Source organism: Salmo trutta, chromosome 36 (assembly GCF_901001165.1).
Source record: "Salmo trutta chromosome 36, fSalTru1.1, whole genome shotgun sequence".
Classification (NCBI taxonomy): domain Eukaryota; kingdom Metazoa; phylum Chordata; class Actinopteri; order Salmoniformes; family Salmonidae; genus Salmo; species Salmo trutta.
The window spans coordinates 38,415,396-38,439,211 of NC_042992.1; the positions used below are offsets into that span (position 1 = coordinate 38,415,396).

Consider the following 23,816-nt stretch of genomic DNA (forward strand, 5'->3'; position numbering starts at 1 on the left):
ATTGGAGAGTCTGTCTTAAATAATTTTCCATACAGTCTGTGCCTGTATTTGGGTTTCATGCTAGTGAGGGCCCGAGAATACACTCTCACATAGGTACGTGGTTGCAAAGGGCAGTGTCTTAACAACGCGATTTGCCAAGGCAAGAAACTGAGAGCAGCCCAATCCAGAGATCTGGCAGTGGCTTCTGATTAAATAAAATTTTCACAGAACCGCTTGTTGCAATTTCGATGAGGCTCTCTTGTTCAGATATTGGTAAGTGGACTGGAGGCAGGGCATGAAAGGGATAACAAATCCAGTTGTTTGTGTCATCCGTTTCGGGAAAGTACCTGCGTAACTGTGCACCCAACTCACTCAGGTGCTTCGCTATATCACATTTGACATTGTCCGTAAGATTGAGTTAATTTGCACACAAAAAATTATACAATGATGGAAAGACCTGTGTGTTGTCCTTGTTAATGCAGAAAGAAAAGAGCTCTAACTTCTTAATCATAGCCTCAATTTTGAGTGTAGAGGTCCTGGATGGCACCCTCTGTAGTGCCTTGTGGTCGGAAGCCGAGCCGTTGCCATACCAGGCAGTGATGCAACCAGTCAAGATGCTCTCGATGTTGCAGCTTGTCCCTGTCCCTGTCATGGCTTTTTCGCCATTAGTACAGATACAACACATCTTGACCACCAAAGTCCATTTGGTGTCACAAAGCTGTCCAGTACTTTAAAAATATCCTCTCATGTTGTCCTGGTTTCCAGAAGAGGATGTCTTTCTTAATTGACCCCCCATAAACTTAACGGACATATACCAGGAGCTGTGTCAGGCCCGTCTGTTGACTCATCCAGCTGTAACGCATATAATTCACTGGCTTGTATGCGAAGAAGTAATTGTTTCAAAACATCTCCTGCCATGTCACTGATGCTTCGTGAAACAGGGTAGTTTGATTTAAGGCATTGTCTGTATAGTTTTTTTGGCCTTTTCACCCAGCATTGTCCCAGCCATATCCGCGGCAGCAGGAAGAATTAAGTCCCCCACAATAGTATGGGGCTTGCCTGTCCTAGCCACTCGGTAGCTCACCATATAAGACGCGTCTAGCCCCATCTTATTAATGGTATCTGTTGCTAATATACATGTCACACTACTCGAAAGTCTTAATTCTCACTCAAAAAACTCACATGGTTTATTTTTCTAATTGTCATGTTAAGTTCTTAGGGACCATCAATGCTGCAGACATTTTTTTGGTACCAATCTACAGATCTGTGCCTCGACACAATCCTGTCTCGGAGCTCTACGGACAATTCCTTCTACCTCATGGCTTGGCTTTTGCTCTGACATGCACTGTCAACTGTGGGACCTTATATAGGTGTGTGCCTTTCCAAATCATGTCATATCAATTGATTTTACCACAGGTGGACTCCAATCAAGTTGTATAAACATCTCAAGAATGATCAATGGAAACAGGATTAACCTGAGCTAAATTTCTAGTCTCATAGCAAAGGGTCTGAATACTTATGTAAATAAGGTATTTCAGATTTGTTTTGTTTTTATACATTTGCTAAACTTTCTAAGAAACTTTTCGCTTTGTCATTATGGGGTATTGTGTGTAGATTGATGAGAGAAAAAAATCTAATTTCATCAATTTTAAAATAAGGCTGTAATGTAACTACATTTGGAAAAAGAAGGGGTCTGAATACTTTCCCAATAATCTGTATGTAATTGCATGTTAACAGGTGTTACATTGGGGGTATAGAGTTGAGACCCATGGGATGCTATCATACCAGTGGAATTCAATAGATCTCTCTTGAAAAAGGTCACTGAAAAATGTCAAATTCTGAGGAATGTAATTTCACAAATTTACCCCAGCATATAAATTACTGCAATTGTGACAATTCCAGGTTTGCAGACTCGTGCAACATCGTCTCTCAGTGCGATGATGGCCTGAAAAACACCACCGTACAGGAATGAGTGTGACAGAATGACACTTGTGTATTCAGGCATTTCAGTCTATTTCCTAGTCTACTCACCCGACCAGCAACCAGGGAAGAAGTGTAAAAAGATGTCAAAGTGCCAAATTCCCAAACAACATAATAAAGCAGATGGCAAGTGAAGCCTAAAGAGAGAAATAAATAACATTTGAGCAAATCAAAATACATTGATCCATCATCAAACCATAATTTATGAAAAATGTTCATGTTGGAACTATACTATGATAATTTCACAACAACAGCAGATACTAGTATGTTTCTTAATCCTGTGACAAGTCTGTCTAAATATCAGTTCAGTAGTAATACCAGGTGCGCAAGTAGTGGCATCATCTTGGCAGTGGAGAAAGCCCATCAAATAACAGGCAAACAGACATGCAACCTGAAGAGACAGACAACATAAGCATTTCAATTTATTGTCATGGAACCCTACTGTACAGCTGAGGATCTTCAGTACATAAACAGAATCTTGAAAATTGACTGGTACATCCCAGGTATGCGTTTTTACCTCAGTGTGTGGATTTATTTACCTGAGTTAGCAAAACAAACTGGGCAAATGGCCAAGGAAGAAGGAACAACACATTGCAAGCACCAATAATTACTAGGGATCTTCCTCCAGGGTTGGAATGCCTACAAAATGGTGCAAAGACAACAGTATTATTTGCATTAATCATCAGTGACATGTATTCATTTATCTAAGTGAATATATATCTAACTGAATATTTATCTATAAAACATAAATAGGGTTTTGAAAAGAGTGGTGAAGCCCAAGATGGTCATAAATAGGTAGAATCAATGGCATGTGAACTGAAAATACCCGAGAATGTGTGTTCACAGCAGCATCTGCAGGACAAAGAAGGGATAGGAGAAGCTCTCCCTCAGCGGTGGAGTCCACATGGAATACATAGCATGAGTTGAGATTACGCACTGAAAATACATTTTTGGCCGATACCGATATCCAATATTTTCCTTGCCCCAAAAAATGATACTGATAACCAATATTTAACATTTTTGCGGCCTTTTAAGCATTCTAGTACAGTTAAATAGTTAACACACACACGGACGCAGCGGTCTAAGGCACTGCATCTCAGTGCAAGATGTGTAACTGTAGTCTTTGGTTCGAATCCAGGCTGTATCACATCCGGCTGTGATTGGGAGTCCCATAGGGTGGCGCACAATTGGCCCAGCATCGTCCGGGCCGTCATTATAAATAAGAATTTGTTCTTAACCGACTTGCCTAGTTTAAATAAAGGTTACACACACACACACACACCACACTAACCAACAAGTTATTTGTTGGCATTTATGTACAGTATGTCCCCATTACCAGTAAAACAATCAAAACCTATTTCTTTCACTTACTTGCTGTTCAGTCGTTTCATTCTTACCAGGATTTCTATGGAACGCGTGTCTGGGTCTTTGCGTGTCAAAAAAGATACGTCAAATAACACTATTTGAGTGTCAAATAAGCTTGTTGACCAATCAGGACCGGAATATGACTGCACGTCACATAAATAATTTAACACGTTCATAATTTTTGTACGTAGTTATTACACATCGATTACACTATCACTCGTATTTCATATGCCACAACGATTCATCGATACGTATGCTATGATGCTGGTAAAGTTGTCTTGCGCACCTACAGTGCTGGTCATAAAACAAAAAGCTAGCTAGCTCATGGATGCAAACAATGTTCTTACCCAAAAACATAGTAAAACGACATCTGTTTCAGTAGCTATAGTTAGCTAGCTGACTATATAGCTAAGTGTCATCATCTAAAATAATCCTAATTTATAAGACAGTTCTTATTTGATTAATGGTGGTCGGAACCATCATCATGTGAAGCTAGCCACAATAAGGATTTGCCACAATAGTGGAAAGTATGGCATACTTCTACTATTTGTATTCATTTGCATCATTGTCAATGACATATTTTTATTTTGAAGGCAAACCGCAAATTCCACTACTGTGCCTAATCCTTACTGTGGCTAGCTTCACAACACATAACCTGGTTTGGTCGAGCATCGCTAGCCAGATGAAGCTAGCTGGCTGCTTATAACGTTAGCTTTGGGCAACCGGGTTAAGTAGCTGGCTAGCTATTTATTTTCATGAACTGAAGTTAAATGTTACTAGGCAAACAACAAGTGGCAACCTAGCTAATACTTTCTCACAAGGATTCCTAAATCATTGCTAAGAATAATGAAAATGACTGCAGTTTCTACTGGTCATTGTTTTCAGGCTGGTTATATTGGTGCTAGCTAGGTATCAAGCTAAAGCTAGCTACCCCAGAAGTTGCGGTCAAACAAATTGCTTTATTACCAATGCGGTATTGTAAATAACATCGTTCGTGGCCGGTGTTTGCTTGTTTGCAGACTTTTTTGTACAGCTTTGACAGTGCTACTGTATCTTTTTTGATACCCAAAAAGCATTCCATAGTATGTATGTCATGAAGCTAATAGCAGTGACGCTATTACTGTGTAACTCTGTTAGGGCAACATCTGAAAAATAGCGCACTTGGTAGTGTGCACCAGTGCTCGACCAGTCGGCAAAAGCCAACATCACCCACGACAGAACGGTTGATTGTCAAGGTCAACGAATTCCATTATCTTGGCTTTAATGGATTTCACCTTTGAGTTGTCTCACTGAAATGTTCTTATTCTTTCAAATGACTGCTCGACTCATTACTTACGTACCTACGTTATATAGGTATGCACGGTAGCTTTGACATCAGATTTTTCCGATACCGATGTTGGCATTTTTAGCTAATATCGTCCGATTCCGATATGTTCACCGATATAATCGTGCATCCCTAGTTGAGATAGCATTCACCACCAGCCAACCCCTGTAAGGATCTAAGATAGTTTCCATACACTGTATACAACAATCAATTTACATGAATCTCAACAAAACATGAATTTTTTACATTTAATTTTACCTTTATTTAACTAGGCAAGTCAGTTAAGAACAAATTCTTATTTAGATGGACGGCCTACCCCGGCCAAACCCTAACGATGCTGGGTCAATTGTGAGCTGCCCTATGGGACACCCAATCATGGCCAGTTGTGATACAGCCTGGAATCGAACCAGGGTCTGTAGTGATGACTCTAGCACTGAGATGCAGTGCCTTTGACCGCTCAATCACTCGGGAGCCCCAAGTGAGGAAACTTTCATATGGATTTCACAGAGTACACAGCTCCAAAGTGCAAAACTCTCTCTTACCTCTCCATGGTTGAAGAAACACAGGACGTTGATGACACCTCCAAGACAACTGCCACTGGAAAGGACCCCCCCCCCCCAAAAAACTCAGATTTTCTCCTAGAGTGGCTAGGGGCACCAAAACAGCATGGATACCAAAGACCATGGTTTTATGGAGTACCATAGGGATAAACTAGCCTGGGTACCTGTTTGTGCCATCATGCCACTACTTGTCATGGCTTACAACAAACCAGTGGTCATCGACTGGTCGATCTTCTAGGCATTCATAGTTGATCACCAAACATACATTTTTTTGCGCTGTTGGCGGTATGTTCACTTGATTCAGAAGCCCTGCGCACCGGGTAAGCAAAGTGTTTCCCTTTTGGACCATTTAATTTGTCTGAAAATAAACTATTTCGAGTGTGCCTACAGCACTGGCCAATCGGATAGCTCAAATCACCATGCCTGCAGCTTCCACGACCCCAGCCAAAGCAAAGTTTGATAGCCATTGTTTCTCCTTTGTCTTTGTTTGGTGAAATAAATAAATATCTGCACTTGCATATTTACAAAATGATAAATTATTGCTAGCAAAGTAATACCAGATAGTTCCAACTCCTCCACTGCCTCTGAGAACAGATTGAGCATTGATCACAAGAGGGTACTCCATGATCAGGTGGAGCCAATACAAATAGGATGGTGCTTTGATGAAGAACTTGAAATAGGAATAATACAGATCCTGACAAATAAAACCAACAAAATGTTTACAGCTACACCTATGGGCTAAAAAGACATTAGCTGACATGGGGTAGTTGATCTGGACATTTCTATAAATAGCTCTCTAAGGTATGACTAACATTACAAGATGAACTGATGATGCACTACCCAATTTAGAAATTGCTCCTTGTGCATTCTACTATTACAACTTTCAAGAGTAAGTTTAAAGCTGGACTGAGTTTCTTTTGTGGGAGTTGGTATAAACTGGGTAGTTCGAGCCCTGAATGCTGATCAGCTGACATACGTGGTATTTCAGACCGTATACAACGCGTATGACAACACATTTATTTTTACTGCTCTAATTGGTAGTTGGTAACCAGGGGTTGGTGGTATATGGCCAATATACCACGGTTAAGAGCTGTGTCCAGGCACTCCACGTTGCGTCTTGATGAGAACAGCCCTTAGCAGTGGTATATTGGCCAGTTACCACACCTCCCCGTGCCATATTGCTTAATTAGCTAATAGGTTCGTTAATTAATATTTGAGGCGAATATTGACACTTACCAAGAATGACTGATACCAATGTTTATACAATCTCGCAGTTTGGCCTAGTTTATCTCTGATGAAAACAGACACGTCAACTCCCATCTTCTTTGGTTTGCAAAACTCAGTTGAGAGAAACACATTTCCGTGCCTGTCGTTTGTTGACATGACGGCCAAATTCAATGCCTTTACCCTTTCCACCATTCTGGATGACTTCCACTATTCTGGATGACTTCGGTTGATTGTAACAATTACTCAATATCCCTTTCAGAACTAAATTGGGGCTCATCGACTGAACTGTGAGTCAACAGGTTCAGACTCCGAGTCCAATAATGCCTCAAAATATTACATAATTGCCAGAGATACTCGTTTCAGTATTTTCAAACGGTTATTTTCTTTGTCAAACTTCGAAGTAATGAGCTAACGTTAGTTTGCTAACTAGCAAGCATTTTATGTGCCACTCAACTTCAGAGGACGCGCCGCAATTTTAGTAAGCATGGAAACCCCGTATCAGGACGGTTTTACTGCACCATCGTTATATTAATTCATATCAAAAAAACAATAATATTCATGTTTTTTTATACTGGATACAATATATATATTTTAAAAAAGTTGTCTGTTTTCAATAATGCTTGAGCTCGAGCATTTATTTGATGCTCACGACCGTTACCAACAAACGAACGCCAAGGTTCCATTTTAACAGATTACGCGCCAAACACATCACAACAAATAGGATTTAGGGTACTTTCTAACTGATTGCCTGAAGTTTATATTAAAATAGTTTATATTAAATAGTTGCAATAATTAACAATTATTGCAACTATACAGACAGTACATACTTGATCATTCTTTCACACAGAAATAGGGCTAATTATCATTGTATTAAGCAGATAATATTACACAGGGATCGATGTTCTCTTGTCTTCTTACAAGTCATTAGTTTCCTACACTACAACAACCGAGAAGATCATACTGAAGAATATTTAGATCTCATGATATTGAAAGTTTCAAATTATGTTGTTTCCCCCCAAAGTGTCATTCTTTTGTTCACTTCAAAACCTTTTTTGTCTGTGACCATTCAGTTCTTCGGTAGTGCCCTGTGATCCGGTAGATGTACAATAATTGTGTAGACCTAGGGGTGAACTCGCTGGGAATACTAAGATAGTGTATTCAGTTCAGTCACTAGTGCCATTCTGACTTCCATGGCTCATTGCCTCAGTTGGCAGCATTGGGGGGCCCCTCAGGTATAAGAGACATGAAGAACGTGACAATAAATGACCAAGTTGTATTGAGGAAGCCAACATGGGGAATACCATTGGGATCCTCTGGTCCTTCCTCTCCACTGTCCGCATCATCATCATCCCCTAAGCCGTCATCCATCACCCGCTCCTGTGTAGGTCAAACAACACAAACTGTAAAACTAGATAGATTTTTTCCCCCCCTCTTACAATTGTAATCATTCACCATAGCAATGCCATTTTACATTACCAGACAAGCTTTACATAAATCATGCATCACTGCTATTGCAAATTAAATTACTGTATCATTCCACATTCAAAAGCACTTAAACTAGAGGTAAAAGGTCAGAGGTTACAGATGACCTACCGTCTCTTGGAGATCATGAAGAAGGTCAGCCTCCATCTCGTCCTGGTGGGGCCCGTCCCCAGGGTTCTGAAGTTCGTTCTCCAGGTTAAAGGGGAACCACGCTGCTTGGTGCCTAACGAAAACACAGAAACAGCCAATAACAAACCCTGTGATACATAATAGGTGACCATTTCACAACACATTTGTTGGGTCAAAGAGCCAAGAAGACCAGAAAAGAAAGGTATAGGGTTAAAATAAAGTATTCAGAACTCACTTTCCATTTACACAATTTGTACAAATACACTGAGTATACTAAACATTAGGAACACCTTTGCTAATATTGAGTTGCACTCCCTTTTGCCCTCAGAACAGCCTCAATTCATTGGGGAATGGACTCTACAAGATGTTGAAAACGTTCCACAGGGAGGCTGGCCCATGTTGACTCCAATGCTTCTCACAGTTGTGTCGAACTGTCTGGATGTCCTTTGGGTGGTGGAACATTCTTGATACACACTGGAAACTATTGAGGGTGAAAAACCCAGCAGCGTTGCAGTTCCCCGTTTAAATACCCCGTTTAAAAGGCACTCACATTTTTTGTTTTGCCCATTCAACCAACAGAATGGCACACATACACAATCCAATCCCAAGGCTTAAAAATTAGTCTCCTCCCCTTCCTCTACACTGATTGAAGTGGATTTTTTTCATTAAACTAGGCAAGTCAGTTAAGAACAAATTCTTATTTACAATGACGGCCTACCCCGGGCGAAACCCGGACAACGCTGGGCCAATTGTGCACCGCCCTATGGGACTCCCAATCACGGCCGGATGTGATGCAGCCTGGATTAGAACCAGGGACTGCAGTGACGCCTCTTGCACTGAGATGCAGTGCCTTAGATCGCTGCGCCACTCGGGAGCCCGTTTAACAGGTAACATCAATAAGGGATCATAGCTTTAATTTGGTCAGTCGGTCATGGAAAGATCCTGGTCCCAGAGCTGTATAGCTATCTCTTTGGATATTGGCAAGATAGCACATACATCGAGTTCTGGGGCCAGTCTAGTATGTCACCGCTAAAAGGGACACACAGCATTAATTTGAGAGGGTGCAGGGGAATACTCACAGGTATAGCAGCAACATGGCACCAATCACCATGACGAAGCGGCTAAAGGATGAGTAAACGTAGACTATGCTGAGCAAGATGGCGGCGCGTGACACAGTGTACACCCAGTCAAGCCAATCACAGTTCTGATCCTCCTCGTTCAGCAACGCCTCCGCTCCCTGGGCATTCAACTGGATGTTGGGGTCGCCATGGCGCTCCTCCGGGGGAGGTGGGTTCAGAGGATCTGATTGGCCAGGCTGGGCCGAGAGCAGGTCAGGCCTGAGATGGTGAGACGAGGCAGCCAACATCTGACTGAAGGGCGAGGGAGAGAGACAGAGAGAGAAATTAATGTAAAGAGAAACTGGATTAGTAGTTAGGTTTCCATCTAATTGTTGACAGATTTCATGCGAATATTATAAAATCCACATAAAAACAATATTTGTGCATGAAGGCGTTTCCACCGCCATTTATCGCACTATTAATTTTCACGACACAAAAAGATCCCATGTCGAACAAACATTTTCTGTCGACAATTATGAAATTGTACCGATGCTTCCTCGTTCCATCAGCATGGTCGTGACTTTTTTCCATGCGTCAGATAATTAGTCCACCTGAGAACCTGGTTAGTTTTATATAGAGAACATGTCAAAGTGAGATAATTAAGATTGAATCTCAGTGATTCCATGACACAGCATGGGTAATTGAGCATATTGTCACACAGTTATTGGGAGACAGCAGATTTACTAGTGCATGTAGTATTGCCGGGCGTACACCTGCTGCCACCACAGCAGCGTCATGGGATTGTACTGTATGCCAGGGTAGGCTGGCATGTTGGTGGGAGGGCCTTGCTGTGGCGGGAACTGGTTCCACATGTAGCTGCAAGGTAAGTACACAGCTGCAGGGTAAGGGGTTTAGACATTACTAGTAGACAACAAGCACATTAACACATAAAAACACACACAAATCTATTATGAAGTGAGTCAACAGTAGTTCACCTCTTGGCCAATCATAAAGTTTCCAGAACTAACCGTGTTGGTGTATAAGGACTTACCCTTGCATAAAGGCAGGGTGTGCTGCATGGTTAGGGGCGGGGCCTGTCCGATGTCTCAGCCCGTCAGAGCTCTCTTCAGAGGAGGTTGATTGACTCTGGGAGGGGACACTGGGGCTTTGACCCATCTGAGAAAACAGACAAATACGTTTGGATTATTTTACTTCTCTAACTCCACTTTTTTTATTTTATTTATTTCACCTTTATTTAACCAGGTAGGCCAGTTGAGAACAAGTTTTCATTTACAACTGCGACCTGGCCAAGATAAAGCAAAGCAGTGCAACAAAAACAACAGAGTTACACATGGGATAAACAAACATACAGTCAATAACACAATAGAAGAATCTGTATACAGTGTGTGCAAAACAAAGTGAGGTAAGGCAATAAATAGGCCAATAGTGATTAATTACAATTACAATTTAGCAATTTACACTGGAGTGATATGTGAAGATGAGGCTGTACAAGTAGAAAATACTGGTGTGCAAAAGAGCAGAAAAACAAATATGGGGATGAGGTAGGTAGTTGGTTGGATGGGCTATTTACAGATGGGCTGTGTACAGCTGAAGCGATCGGCAAGCTGCTTTGACAGCTGACGCTTAAAGATAGTGAGGGAGTCTCCAGCTTCAGTAATTTTTGCAATTCGTTCCAGTCATTGGCAGCAAAGAACTGGAAGGAAAGGCAGCCAAAGGAGGTGTTGGCTTTGGGGATGACCAGTGAGATATACCTGCTGGAGCGCGTGCTACGGGTGGGTGTTGCTATGGTGACCAGTGAGCTGAGATAGCAAAGACTTATAGATGACCTGGAGCCAGTTGGTTTGGCAACGAATATGTAGCGAGGACCAGCCAACGAGAGCATACAGGTCGCAGTGGTGGGTAGTAGAGGTCGACCGATTATGATTTTTCAGCGCCGATGCCGATTATTGGAGGACCAAAAAAGCCGATACCGATTAATTGCCTGATTATTATTTATTTATTTGTAATAATGACAATTACAACAATACTGAATTAACACTTATTTTAACTTAATATAATACATCAATAAAATCAATTTAGCCTCAAATAAATAATGAAACATGTTCAATTTGGTTTAAATAATGCAAAAACAAAGTGTTGGAGAAGAAAGTAAAAGTGCATTATGTGCCATGTAAGAAAGCTAACGTTTAAGTTCCTTGCTCAGAACATGAGAACATATGAAAGCTGGTGGTTCCTTTTAACATGAGTCTTCAATATTCCCAGGTAAGAAGTTTTAGGTTGTAGTTATTATAGGAATTATAGGACTCTCTCTCTCTATACAATTTGTATTTCATATACCTTTGACTATTGGATGTTCTTATAGGCACTTCAGTATTGCCAGTGTAACAGTATAGCTTCCGCCCCTCTCCTCGCTCCTACCTGGGCTCGAACCAGGAACACAACGACAACAGCCACCCTCGAAGCAGCGTTACCCATGCAGAGCAAGGTAAACAACTACTCCAAGTCTCAGAGCAAGTGACGTTTGAAATGCTATTAGCGCGCACCCGCTAACTAGCTAGCCATTTCACATCGGTTACACCAGCCTAATCTTGGGAGTTGATAGGCTTGAAGTCATAAACAGCGCAATGCTTGAAGCACAGCGAAGAGATGCTGGCAAAACGCACTAAAGTGCTGTTTGAATGAATGCTTACTAGCCTGCTGGTGCCTACCATCGTTCAGTCAGACTGCTCTATCAAATCATAGACTTAATTATAATATAATAAACACACAGAAATACGAGCCTTAGGTCATTAATATGGTCGAATCCGGAAACTATCATCTCGAAAACAAATGTTTTTTCTTTCAGTGAAATACGGAACCGTTCCGTATTTTATCTAACGGGTGGCATCCCTAAGTATAAATATTCCTGTTACATTGCACAACCTTCAATGTTATGTCATAATTACGTAAAATTCTGGCAAATTAGTTCGCAACGAGCCAGGCGGCCCTAACTGTTGCATATACCCTGACTCTGCGTGCAATGAACGCAAGAGAAGTGACACAATTTCACCTGGTTAATATTGCCTGCTAACCTGGATTTCTTTTAGCTAAATATGCAGGTTTAAAAATATATACTTCTGTGTATTGATTTTAAGAAAGGCATTGATGTTTATGGTTAGGTACAGTCGTGCAACGATTGTGCTTTTTCGCAAATGCGCTTTTGTTAAATCATCCCCCGTTTGGCGAAGTCGGCTGTCTTTGTTAGGAAGAAATAGACTTCACAGTTCGCAACGAGCCAGGCGGCCCAAACTGCTGCATATACCCTGATTCTGTTGCAAGAGAAGTGACACATTTTCCCTAGTTAAAAGAAATTCATGTTAACAGGCAATATTAACTAAATATGCAGGTTTAAAAATATATACTTGTGTATTGATTTTAAGAAAGGCATTGATGTTTATGGTTGGAGCAACGTGTACCTAAGCGATTATATGCAAAGCAGGACAGGCTAGATAAACTAGTAATATCATCAACCATGTGTAGTTAACTAGTGATTATGATTGATTGATTGTTTTTTATAAGATAAGTTTAACGCTAGCTAGCAACTTACCTTGGCTTCTTACTGCATTCGCGTAACAGGCAGGCTCCTCATGGAGTGCAATGTAAAGCAGGTGGTTAGAGCGTTGGACTAGTTAACCGTAAGGTTGCAAGATTGAATCCCCGAGCTGACAAGGTAAAAATCTGTCGTTCTGCCCCTGAACAATGCAGTTAACCCACCGTTCATAGGCCGTCATTGAAAATAAGAATGTGTTCTTAACTGACTTACCTAGTTAAATAAAGGTGTAAAAAAATTATTTTAAAAAAATCGGCCAAATCGGCATCCAAAAATACCGATTTCCAATTGTTATGAAAACTTGAAATCGGCCCTAATTAATCGGCCATTCCAATTAATTGGTCGACCTCTAGTGGGTAGTATATGGGGCTTTGGTGACAAAACCGATGGCACTGTGATAGACTGCATCCAATTTGCTGAGTAGAGTGTTGGAGGCTATTTTGTAAATGACATCGCCGAAGTCAAGAATCGGTAGGATAGTCAGTTTTACGAGGGTATGTTTGTCAGCATGAGTGAAGGAGGCTTTGTTGCGAAATAGGAAGCCGATTCTAGATTTAATTTTGGATTGGAGATGCTTCATGTGAGTCTGGAAGGAGAGTTTACAGTCTAACCAGACACCTAGGTATTTGCAGTTGTCCACATATTCTAAGTCAGAACCGTCCAGAGCAGTGATGCTATAGTCGGGGAGGGTGCAGGCAACAATCAGTTGAAGAGCATGCATTTCGTTTTACAAGCATTTAAGAGCAGTTGGAGGCCATCGAAGGAGTGTTGTATTGTGTTGAAGCTCATTTGGAGGTTTGTTAACACAGTGTCCAGAGAAGGGCCAGATGTATACAGAATGGTGTCTGCCGATAAGAATACGGTGATTGACAGAGTCGAAAGCCTTGGCCAGGTTGATGAAGACGGCTGCACAGTACTGCCTTTTATCGATGGCGGTTATGATATCGTTCAGGACCTTGAGCGTGGATGAGGTGCACCCGTGACCAGCTCGGAAGCCAGATTGCATAGCGGAAAAGGTACGGTGGGATGCGGAAAAGGTACGGTGGGATTCGAAATGGTCGGTGATCTGTTTGTTCACTTGGCTTTCAAAGACTTTAGAAAGGCAGGGCAGGATGGATATAGGTCTGTAACAGTTTGGGTCTAGAGTGTCTCCCCCTTTGAAGACAGGGATGACCCCGGCCGCTTTCCAATCTTTAGGAATCTCAGACGATACAAAAGAGAGGTTGAACAGACTAGTAATAGGGGTTGCAACAATGGCGGCGGATAATTTTATGAAGAAAGGGTCCAGATTGTCTAGCCCAGCTGATTTGTAGGGATCCAAAGTAGAAGTCCTAACTGACTTGCCAAAACTATAGATTGTTAACAAGAAATGTGTGGAGTGGTTGAAAAACTAGTTTTAATGACTCCTACCTAAGTGTATGTAAACTTCCGACTTCAACTGTATGTATGTATGTATGTATGTATGTATGTATGTATGTATGTATGTATGTATGTATGTATGTATGTATGTATGTATGTATGTATGTATGTATGTATGTATAATCATCTGAGGAACTGTGTGGATTACAATAGAAAGTAGGCCTAAATAAGCCAGGTTTAGGTCTGTTTGTGCTCTTGCCATCTCCATAGCTCATTGTCAAGCCATTTTTGGCATGATAGCACAAACAGACTGGCACTCAGGCTAGCCCAAGGTGTGCTGGGATGATGAAATGTGTGGCAATCAATGGGTGTTGCATGCATACCGGTAACTCACCGTGGAGCTAGTAGAGGGGACTCCAGTGGCCTTGTTACTGTGGCTCCTGAGGACCTTGGGGGACCCAGGAGGGGTGCGTGATGCACACACCAGGTGGACCATGTGGTACTCATCCTGCTGTAAGAGTCATCCGTGGCCATTAGCAAGGACAGCCACAATATTGCATTAAAATACAATTGTCAAAGTAATCATCTTGACTTTAAGAATGTAATCTAAAGTGAATGCATACATTGCCATAATCTCTGGACAGAATATCAGGTGAAGATGAAATATAAGAAAATGAATGCAGCAGACAGACCTTTCTGAGCACATCTTTCAGTGTTAAGTGATCCAAGAGCAGCTTCCCAGAATACACCAGCCTCTGGTCTTTGGAGCACTACAATGAAAATCAGACAGTTCAGAACATAGAACAGCTTATTTATTACTGACCCTGCTGGTCATCTATGAACGTTTTGAAAAAACGATTTGGCCACATGTACTCTTAAATCTCAGTTTAGTTAATCAGATTGACACCGTTTTTTTTCTGGACCAAAAGGGGGCTTAGATAGCCCGAAAAAAACACTTGGGCCGTACGCCCGAAGATTACAGTGGCATAAAAATCCCTGCGACAGGTGTTAGGAAACCAAGGATTAGGTTAGTAGGGTAATGACAATGCCGGGAAGCAAAGAAATAGCATACATAGAACAGATCTACCGCTTCTTACACTGGCTTTCAATGAGAATGACAGATTTATAACTCACATTTCTATGTGAATTTGGTCAGGTCACCCAAAAAGTTACACATTGCAGCTTTAACAAAGAAGGCTGTCACCTGGTTAAAACTATTATGGTAAACAGTGATGGATGACACTAACCAGAGAAGTTGGAGAACACACAACAGACTGAGATTACCAGACCAGAGTGATTTTAAGTGCTCAGTGTTTACTGAGCAGGAACCATAAGGAAATCAGAGAACAAAGGAATCTCACTGCCCTCCTTCCAGCCTGACGTCAAATCCACACACTTTCAAGACAAGAATCTTTTCAAATACAGGCCCAGCACAACCTTTCATTATTGCTTTATCCTCCTCCCACCTCTCTTTTCCCCCTATAGTTAGTTATTCAAGGTTATTCAACTGTGTTTGACATTATTTTGGTTGTGGTGATGGGTTCTAAAAATGAATCTCCAATGGTAATAGGTTCACATCACAGACATTAGGCGATCCATTTTAGTAATATGACATGACATGAATTCAAAAGTGCTGGCCTAGATATAAACAGATGTTTATCCAGGTTAGGAAATCATCGCTGTGTAGCAAAAAGCAATTGCAGAGGTAAATAGGATGTTAGTGTAGAAAATGTGATGGTGAATTCAGCGAAGACTAAATTAAGCTAGTTAGACTGTCAGTATTCTGCAGTCCTTTTTTTCAGACAAATAAACAAGGTAAATAAAACACATGACACTGTTTATAAACCTATATTACTAATTGGCTCATTCACATCAAAGCAAACCGAGCTAGGTTCTGTTTCTCTCTCCAAGCCCACTCATTGAAAAATATTAACGTAAACAAAGGATTCAATTCAAATTAGTCTTGGACTACTAGGCTATGTATCCTACTTATAGCCTACACCTGCATCAGATCACAACGCAATCCAGTCACAATCCTCAATGATGGCTGCTGTAACTGTGCATACAAATGCAGCCCTGGAAATTTCAGGGAGAAGTAGGCCTAACCCACTGGGCAGATGTCCGTTCAACATCTAGTTTTGATGTACATTTGGTTGAGTTATCAACTAATGTGAATTCAACATGAAATCAACAAAACATTTCACCATGTCATTGGATTTAGGTTGAAACTTGGGTGAAAAAGACTACATTGATGACTTTTTGCAAATCCAATTTGTTTTCCACGTTAATTAAAAGTCTTCAGAGATTTTTGGGGGTTGAAATGACATGGAAGCAATGTTGATTCAACCAGTTTATGCCCAGTGGGAAAACAGTAGCAGTTTAACATTTGTGCTACTGACAGTCTGCCAGTATAATGTTTCAGGGATAGCAACAAATTGTCCCAGATGGCTGTAACCTCCATGAATTAAAAAGTTAAATAAACAGGGAAGTGCATTTCAGAATCAAGACATCCCACATCAGAGTGGACATGGCTCTATTGTTCTATTTTATGTCATCTACTATGCAATATATTTCTAACTGAATGTTCAAACCCCATCTGAACCAATGATTTGTATATACATTATTGATCTGAACAGACCGCAAGGGAAATGAAAACTGAGACCAATCTCACTGTACGTAAGCCATAACCTACTCACCGGTTTACTGGGATATACATGTGAGATATGGGTTTTTAGTTTATCCACTGTCCAGTTCAGGAAGCAGTTGATTGTCTGGTCATCATACTTCTGGTTGGGTGCCTTAATGACAAGGATAACAGGACCCAGGTCCATGTTTTTCACCATGTGTTAGTGTCCTCTTGGAGTCTTATGGTGCCTTGCACATAGCCCAGATATGTTGGGCTGGAACAACAGAATGGTCTCTCCCAATGCAGACGACTACAAAATGCTATCCAGCTGCAATATGTAAAATTAGCTGATACTTGGTCACCGCATTGAAACCTGAAAAAAAGATTAAAGACACATTGTTTGGGGAAGTTAACACTGTGTTATGCAAGTAGATTTGATTTGCACAGACTACATACCTAGCTACGGTTTGTAACTTAGGTGACTAACGTTAGCTGGCTACGGCCAATAAGAATTTACCATGTGTAACTTTTTGTATTTTTTATAAAGCGACCCTTCTGAGTTGACATTGAAAGGAAGGGAAAGGGGGATACCTAGTTAGTTGTACTGAAATGTGTCATCCGCATTTAACCCAACCCCTGATAATCAGAGGTGCGGAGGGCTGCCTTAAACGACAAGCCTAGATAGTACTTATTAAACGATCAAGCTAATTTACGTTAGCTTGCCATTTCATTTAGCACGGATATTTGATGTTTGTTAGCGATCTCGGTACCAGCCTATACTACCAGCAGAAGTTTGCTATCAGAGTTAAGTTTGTTAGCTAGCTAACAAGTTATCCTCAACTCAACGTTCTGGCAATGAGGATGGTCAGTCTTTCGCAATGTCAGGCCGATAAAATGTCTGTACCCACCTTAGCTTCCAGCGGCTGTACGTAGCCTTGATCACCTGTAAAGTTCAATTACAAGTCCTTCAATATAATCGGAATATCCGAACGGTTGTTGTTGTTGGTCTGCTAGCCAGCCGATCGCTAAAAGAAAGCGGATATACGTCATCGTGTCCAAAACAGCTGTTCCTCCCACATCCGGAACTCGTATAATCGAATGGTCCGTGCTGACCGGGATCCTTGGGACTTCCATACCCCATTGAAGTTTACATTTACAATGGGTGAAGGTTAGGGGCTACGTGTTAAGAACTCTTGCATGGTGGTGGTTGGGAGATAATGGCGACTGTGCTAGAATTTGAAAGTGAGGCAAGTGAAGTGTGTGACAATGAATGAAAAAAAAAGTTGAAATCAAAGAATACAACAAAACGAGCAAAAGTTGAAGGACCGGTCCAATAATGCATTTCTTATTGGACTACGTTTTTGGACAAGGAGATTCATTTGGGAAATCCATTTGTGATATCAAGGACTGTGAAGAAAGCAGTGGGAAAGATGGATTCAACCAAGGTGACTAGACGCAGCCTTGCTTTGGTTAATTGTGTTGATGAAGAACAGAACAAGTTTTCACTGGATCTGGCACCATTGTCCACGAGAGAAGTAACATGTATTGATTTTCGGAGCAGGGTGCCTGCCAAAGGAGTTATAGCTGGAGGCTCGTTGGAAAAAGACGAGGAGGACCCACAAGTGCACGTCGCCTGACCCGTGTGGTGAATGGAAGGAAGGAGAAAAGCCGGTTGATATAAAAAAAATTTGAGGAGACTCTACCAGAATATGTGAAGCTTGGAAATCAAATTTTATTGGTCACATACACATGGTTATAAAAAGAGCTAACAATGTAAGAAATAATACATAAAAAAATACTGCACAGTTTCCTAAGGACTTGAAGCGCCATCTTCTATGTGAGGTATGCGGTGAGAACATTTGTGTCCAAACAATTACAGTGTGGGAATTGGCATTCTCTCAACCAGCTTCATGAGGAACCTGGAATGCATTTCAATTAGAAGGTGTGCCTTGGTTAAAGTTAACTTGTGGAATTTCTTTCCTTAATGTGTTTCAGCCAATCAGTTGTGTTGTGACAAGGTAGAGGTGGTATACAGAAGATAGCCCTAATTGGTAAAAGACCAAGTCCATATTATGGCAAGAACAGCTCAAATAAGCAAAGAGAAATGACAGGCATTCATTACTTTAAGACATGAAGGTCAGTCAATCTGGAGAATTTCAAGTGCAGTCGCAAAAACCATCAAGCGCTATGATGAAACTGGCTCTCATGAGGACCGCCAAAGGAAAGGAAGACCCAGAGTTACCTCTGCTGCAGAGGAGAAGTTCATTAGAGTTAACTGCACCTCAGATTGCCACCCAAATAAATGCTTCATAGAGTTCAAGTAACATCTCAACATCAACTGTTCAAAGGAGACTGTGTGAATCAGGCTTTCATGGTCGAATTGCCACAAAGAAACCACTACTGAAGGATGCCAATAAGAAGAAGAGACTTGCTTGGGCCAAGAAACATGAGCAATGGCCATTAGACTGGTGGAAATCTGTCCTTTGGTCTGATGAGTCCAAATTTGAGATTTTTGGTTCCAACCTTCTTGTCTTTGTGAGATGCAGAGTAGGTGAACGGATGGTCTCTGCATGTGTGGTTCCCACCGTGAAGCATGGAGGAGGAGGTCTGATGGTGTCTGTGATTTATTAGAATTCAAGCCACACTTAGCCACCATGGCTACCACAGCATTCTGCAGCGATACACCATCCCATATGGTTTGTGCTTAGTGGGACTATAATTAGTTTTTCAGCAGGACAATGACATACCTCCAGGCTCTGTAAGTGCTATTTGACCAAGGAGAGTGATGGAATGCTGCACCAGAAGACCTGGCTTCCACAATTACCAGACCTTAACCCAATTGAGATGGTTTGGGATGAGTTGGACCACAGAGTAAAGGAAAAGCAGCCAACAAGTGTCCAAGCTTTTGTCTGGTACTGTATGTGGAGACGTTGAAGAGAGTCAGGGGGCAAGAGGCAACCGTGTTGAAAATTTGGTGGTGGATGCATTGCAACCAGTTGCTAGTGTTAAGTCAATTGAGTTATCTAGATACACTCATTGTGAAGAAAGTGGATTTTGTGTCATTTATAGCCACAATTGTAAAGCACAAGTGCCTAAGAAGTCCACGAAGCTAGACATATCTGCAGCCGAGAAATTTTTGGGGCTCTAAGACTTTACGGCAGAAGCACTGCAAGGACTATTGTCGCTAGGAAATGTCTGTGAATTTTCCAAACAATTCAAACTAATGTGTGGTGTAGGCTTACCTTGGCGTGAATGTTTTGATAACTGAAAGAGAATCTCTTTCGGAAAAGGTGAGTTTTATCAATATACACTGCTCAAAAAAATAAAGGGAACACTTACACAACACAATGTAACTCCAAGTCAATCTCACTTCTGTGAAATGAAACTGTCCACTTAGGAAGCAACACTGATTGACAATAAATTTCACATGTTGTTGTGCAAATGGAATAGACAACAGGTGGAAATTATAGGCAATTAGCAAGAAATCCCCAATAAAGGAGTGGTTCTGCAGGTGGGGACCACAGACCACTTCTCAGTTCCTATGCTTCCTGGCTGATGTTTTGGTCACTTTTGAACGCTGGCGGTGCTTTCACTCTAGTGGTAGCATGAGACGGAGTCTACAACCCACACAAGTGGCTCAGGTAGTGCAGCTCATCCAGGATGGCACATCAATGCGAGCTGTGGCAAGGAGGTTTGCTGTGTCTGTCAGCGTAGTGTCCAGAATATGGAGGCGCTACCAGGAGACAGGCCAGTACATCAGGAGACGTGGAGGAGGCCGTATGAGGGCAACAACCCAGCAGCAGAACCGCTACCCTAGCCTTTGTGCAAGGAGGAGCAGGAGAAGCACTGCCAGAGCCCTGCAAAATGACCTCCAGCAGGCCACAAATGTGCATGTGTCTGCTCAAACGGTCAGAAACAGACTCCATGAGGGTGGTATGAGGGCCCAATGTCCACAGGTGGGGGTTGTGCTTACAGCCCAACACCGTGCAGGACGTTTGGCATTTGCCAGAGAACACCAAGATTGGCAAATTCGCCACTGGCGCCCTGTGCTCTTCACAGATGAAAGCAGGTTCACATTGAGCACGTGACAGATGTGACAGAGTCTGGAGATGCCGTGGAGAACATTCTGCTGCCTGCAACATCCTCCAGCATGACCGGTTTGGCGGTGGGTCAGTCATGGTGTGGGGTGGCATTTCTTTGGGGGGCCGCACAGCCCTCCATGTGCTCGCCAGAGGTAGCCTGACTGCCATTAGGTACCGAGATGAGATCCTCAGACCCCTTGTGAGACCATATGCTGGTGCGGTTGGCCCTGGGTTCCTCCTAATGCAAGACAATGCTAGACCTCATGTGGCTGGAGTGTGTCAGCAGTTCCTGCAAGAGGAAGGCATTGATGCTATGGACTGGCCCGCCAGTTCCCCAGACCTGAATCCAATTGAGCACATCTGGGACATCATGTCTCGCTCCATCCACCAACACCACGTTGCACCACAGACTGTCCAGGAGTTGGCGGATGCTTTAGTCCAGGTCTGGGAGGAGATCCCTCAGGAGACCATCCGCCACCTCATCAGGAGCATGCCCAGGCGTTGTAGGGAGTTCATACAGGCACGTGGAGGCCACACACACTACTGAGCCTCATTTTGACTTGTTTTAAGGACATTACATCAAAGTTGGATCAGCCTGTAGTGTGGTTTTCCACTTTAATTTTGAGTGTGACTCCAAATCCAGACCTCCATGGGTTGATAACTTGGATTTCCATTGATTCTTTTTGTGTGATTTTGTTGTCAGCACATTCAACTATGTAAAGAAAAAAGTATTTAATAAGATTATTTCTTTCATTCAGATCTATGATGTGTTGTTTAAGTGTTCCCTTTATTTTTTTGAGCAGTATATTTGCCTCAATTCGCTCCCAAAAATGTGAAATGCTAATAAGTAACTGAGAAGACCTCAGCAAGACTACAAATTCCTGCAGGAAGTTATTGCACGTCATCTCTGCTCGATCAGAGACCTGTGCCCAATCCATGATGAATCCATGTGCTGTATTGAAATTAATTGAATAAAGGGTTGAACTTCTTCAGTCCCCTTTCTGTCTTAGCTAGTCATTGACTACACTTTAACTAGCTACAGTTGAAGTCAGAAGTTTACATACATTGAAACTCATTTTTCAACCACTCCACAAATTTCTTGTTATTAGCAAAGTATAGTTTTGGCAAGTCGGTAAGGACATCTACTTTTTGCATGGCAAGTAATTTTTCCAACAATTGTTTACAGACAGATTATTTCACTTATAATTCACTGTATCACAATTCCAGTGGGTCAAAAGTTTACATACACTAAGTTGACTGTGCCTTTAAACAGCTTGGAAAATTCCAGAAAATGATGTCATGGCTTTAGAAGCTTCTGATAGGCTAATTGACATTACTTGAGTCAATTGGAGGTGTACTTGTGGATGTATTTCAAGGCCTACCTTCAAACTCAGTCCCTCGTTACTTGCCATCATGGGATAATCAAAAGAAATCAGCCAAGACCTCAGAAAAAAGATTGTAGACCTCCACAAGTCTGTTTCATCCTTGGGAGCAATTTCCAAACGCCTGAAGGTACCATGTCCATCTGTACAAACAATAGTATGCAAGAATAAACACCATGGGACCACGCGTTCTAACTCCGAGAGATGAACGTACTTTGGTGCAAAATGTGCAAATCAATCCCAGAACAACAGCAAAGGACCTTGTGAAGATGCTGGAAGAAACGGGTACAAAAGTATCTATATCCACAGTAAAACGAGTCCTATATTGACATAACCTGAAAGGCCGCACAGCAAGGAAGAAGCCACTGCTCCAAAAGCGCAATAAAAAAGCCAGACTACGGTTTGCAAGTGCACATGGGGACAAATATTGTACTTTTTGGAGAAATGTCCCCTGGTCTGATGAAACAAAAATAGAACTGTTTGCCCATAATGACCATTGTTATGTTTGGAGGAAAAAGGGGGAGGCTTGCAAGCCAAAGAACACCATCCCAACCGTGAAGCACGGGGGTGGCAGCATCATAGTGTGGGGGTGCTTTGCTGCAGGAGGGACAGGTGCACTGCACAAAATAGATGGCATCATGAGGCAGGAAAATTATGTGGATAAATTGAAGCAACATCTCAAGACATCAGTCAGGAAGTTTAATCTTGGCCGCAAATGGGTCTTCCAAATGAACAATGACCCCAAGCATATTCCAAAGTTGTTTCAAAATGGCTGTTGAGGCCAGGGGGCAGGATCTTATCCCGGTATTGGGATTCATTGTCATGTGACCATGGCGGGGAATTCAAAACTGCAAGAGTAATCATTTCAAATAATCAAATAATCAACTATTTTCCTCCATTTGAAAGATATATCTCCTAAATCTAACCACGCTGTCCGATTTTCAGAGGCTTTACGGAGAATGCATAAAGTTAGGTTATGTGAGGAGAGTACATTGACAATAGCTGCGTGTAATGTTTAGCCGATTCAAAGAAGGGCATCAACAGACAGAAAACTAGCTAGAATTATGCACTTACCTTTGACAATCTGCATCAGATGACACTCATAGGACATTATGTTAGACAATACATGCATTTTTAGTTCCATCAAGTTCATATTTATATCCAAAAAGAGCATTTACAGTCACGGTGAAATTCAGAATTTTTTTCGGCTCGAATGCTCCCAGTGAATCCAACATTACAAATCACGGAATTACTATTCGAAAACATTGGTAAATTATAATATTGTCATTCAAAGAATAATATATTATCATCTCGTAATTGCTACCGAATGGCCAGATCTCAAAATAACTTTACTGGGAAATCACATTTTGCTATAAACTGGGTACTATGCTAACAACATAAGCTAAGCTATAAGCTAAGCTATACCGTTAGCATTAGCATCATCTAATATCGATAATAACATTCTAAATATCCCCTTACCTTTGATTATCTCCATCAGAAGGCGCTGCCAGCGATCCCAGGTCCAGAACAAATGTGGTTTCTTTTGATAAAGTTCATAATTTATGTCCAAATAGTTAGCGTTCAGTAGGCTCCCACAAAATGAGGTGGGCAGTGTAAAGTCACGCCGAAAAGCTAAAAAAAACCTAGTAAATA

The 23,816-nt window shown here is 41.7% G+C and overlaps 1 protein-coding gene across 1 annotated transcript; it reads right to left on the reverse strand.

Moving 5' to 3' along the window:
• Positions 1-7,052: 7,052 nt before the first annotated feature.
• Positions 7,053-18,439, reverse strand: LOC115176043 (homocysteine-responsive endoplasmic reticulum-resident ubiquitin-like domain member 2 protein). The gene is made up of 9 exons (XM_029735788.1): positions 17,608-18,439; positions 16,770-17,072; positions 14,766-14,843; positions 14,468-14,584; positions 10,156-10,280; positions 9,849-9,980; positions 9,126-9,416; positions 8,029-8,140; positions 7,053-7,812 (listed from the first exon to the last, which is right to left on the reverse strand). The coding sequence occupies exons 2-9, from the start codon at positions 16,914-16,916 to the stop codon at positions 7,639-7,641; spliced, it is 1,176 nt and encodes a 391-aa protein (XP_029591648.1). The 5' UTR covers positions 16,917-17,072; positions 17,608-18,439; the 3' UTR covers positions 7,053-7,638.
• Between the last annotated feature and the right edge of the window lie 5,377 nt (positions 18,440-23,816).

Excerpts from the sequence above, each read along its gene's own strand:
- LOC115176043 (XM_029735788.1), bottom strand. The coding sequence starts at position 16,916 with ATGGTGAAAAACATGGACCTGGGTCCTGTTATCCTTGTCATTAAGGCA. Across the intron at positions 14,585-14,765 it reads TGAAAGATGTGCTCAGAAAG|CAGGATGAGTACCACATGGT; the intron begins GTCTGTCTGCTG and ends TGACTCTTACAG. Across the intron at positions 9,981-10,155 it reads CACCCTGCCTTTATGCAAGG|CTACATGTGGAACCAGTTCC; the intron begins GTAAGTCCTTAT and ends CTTACCTTGCAG.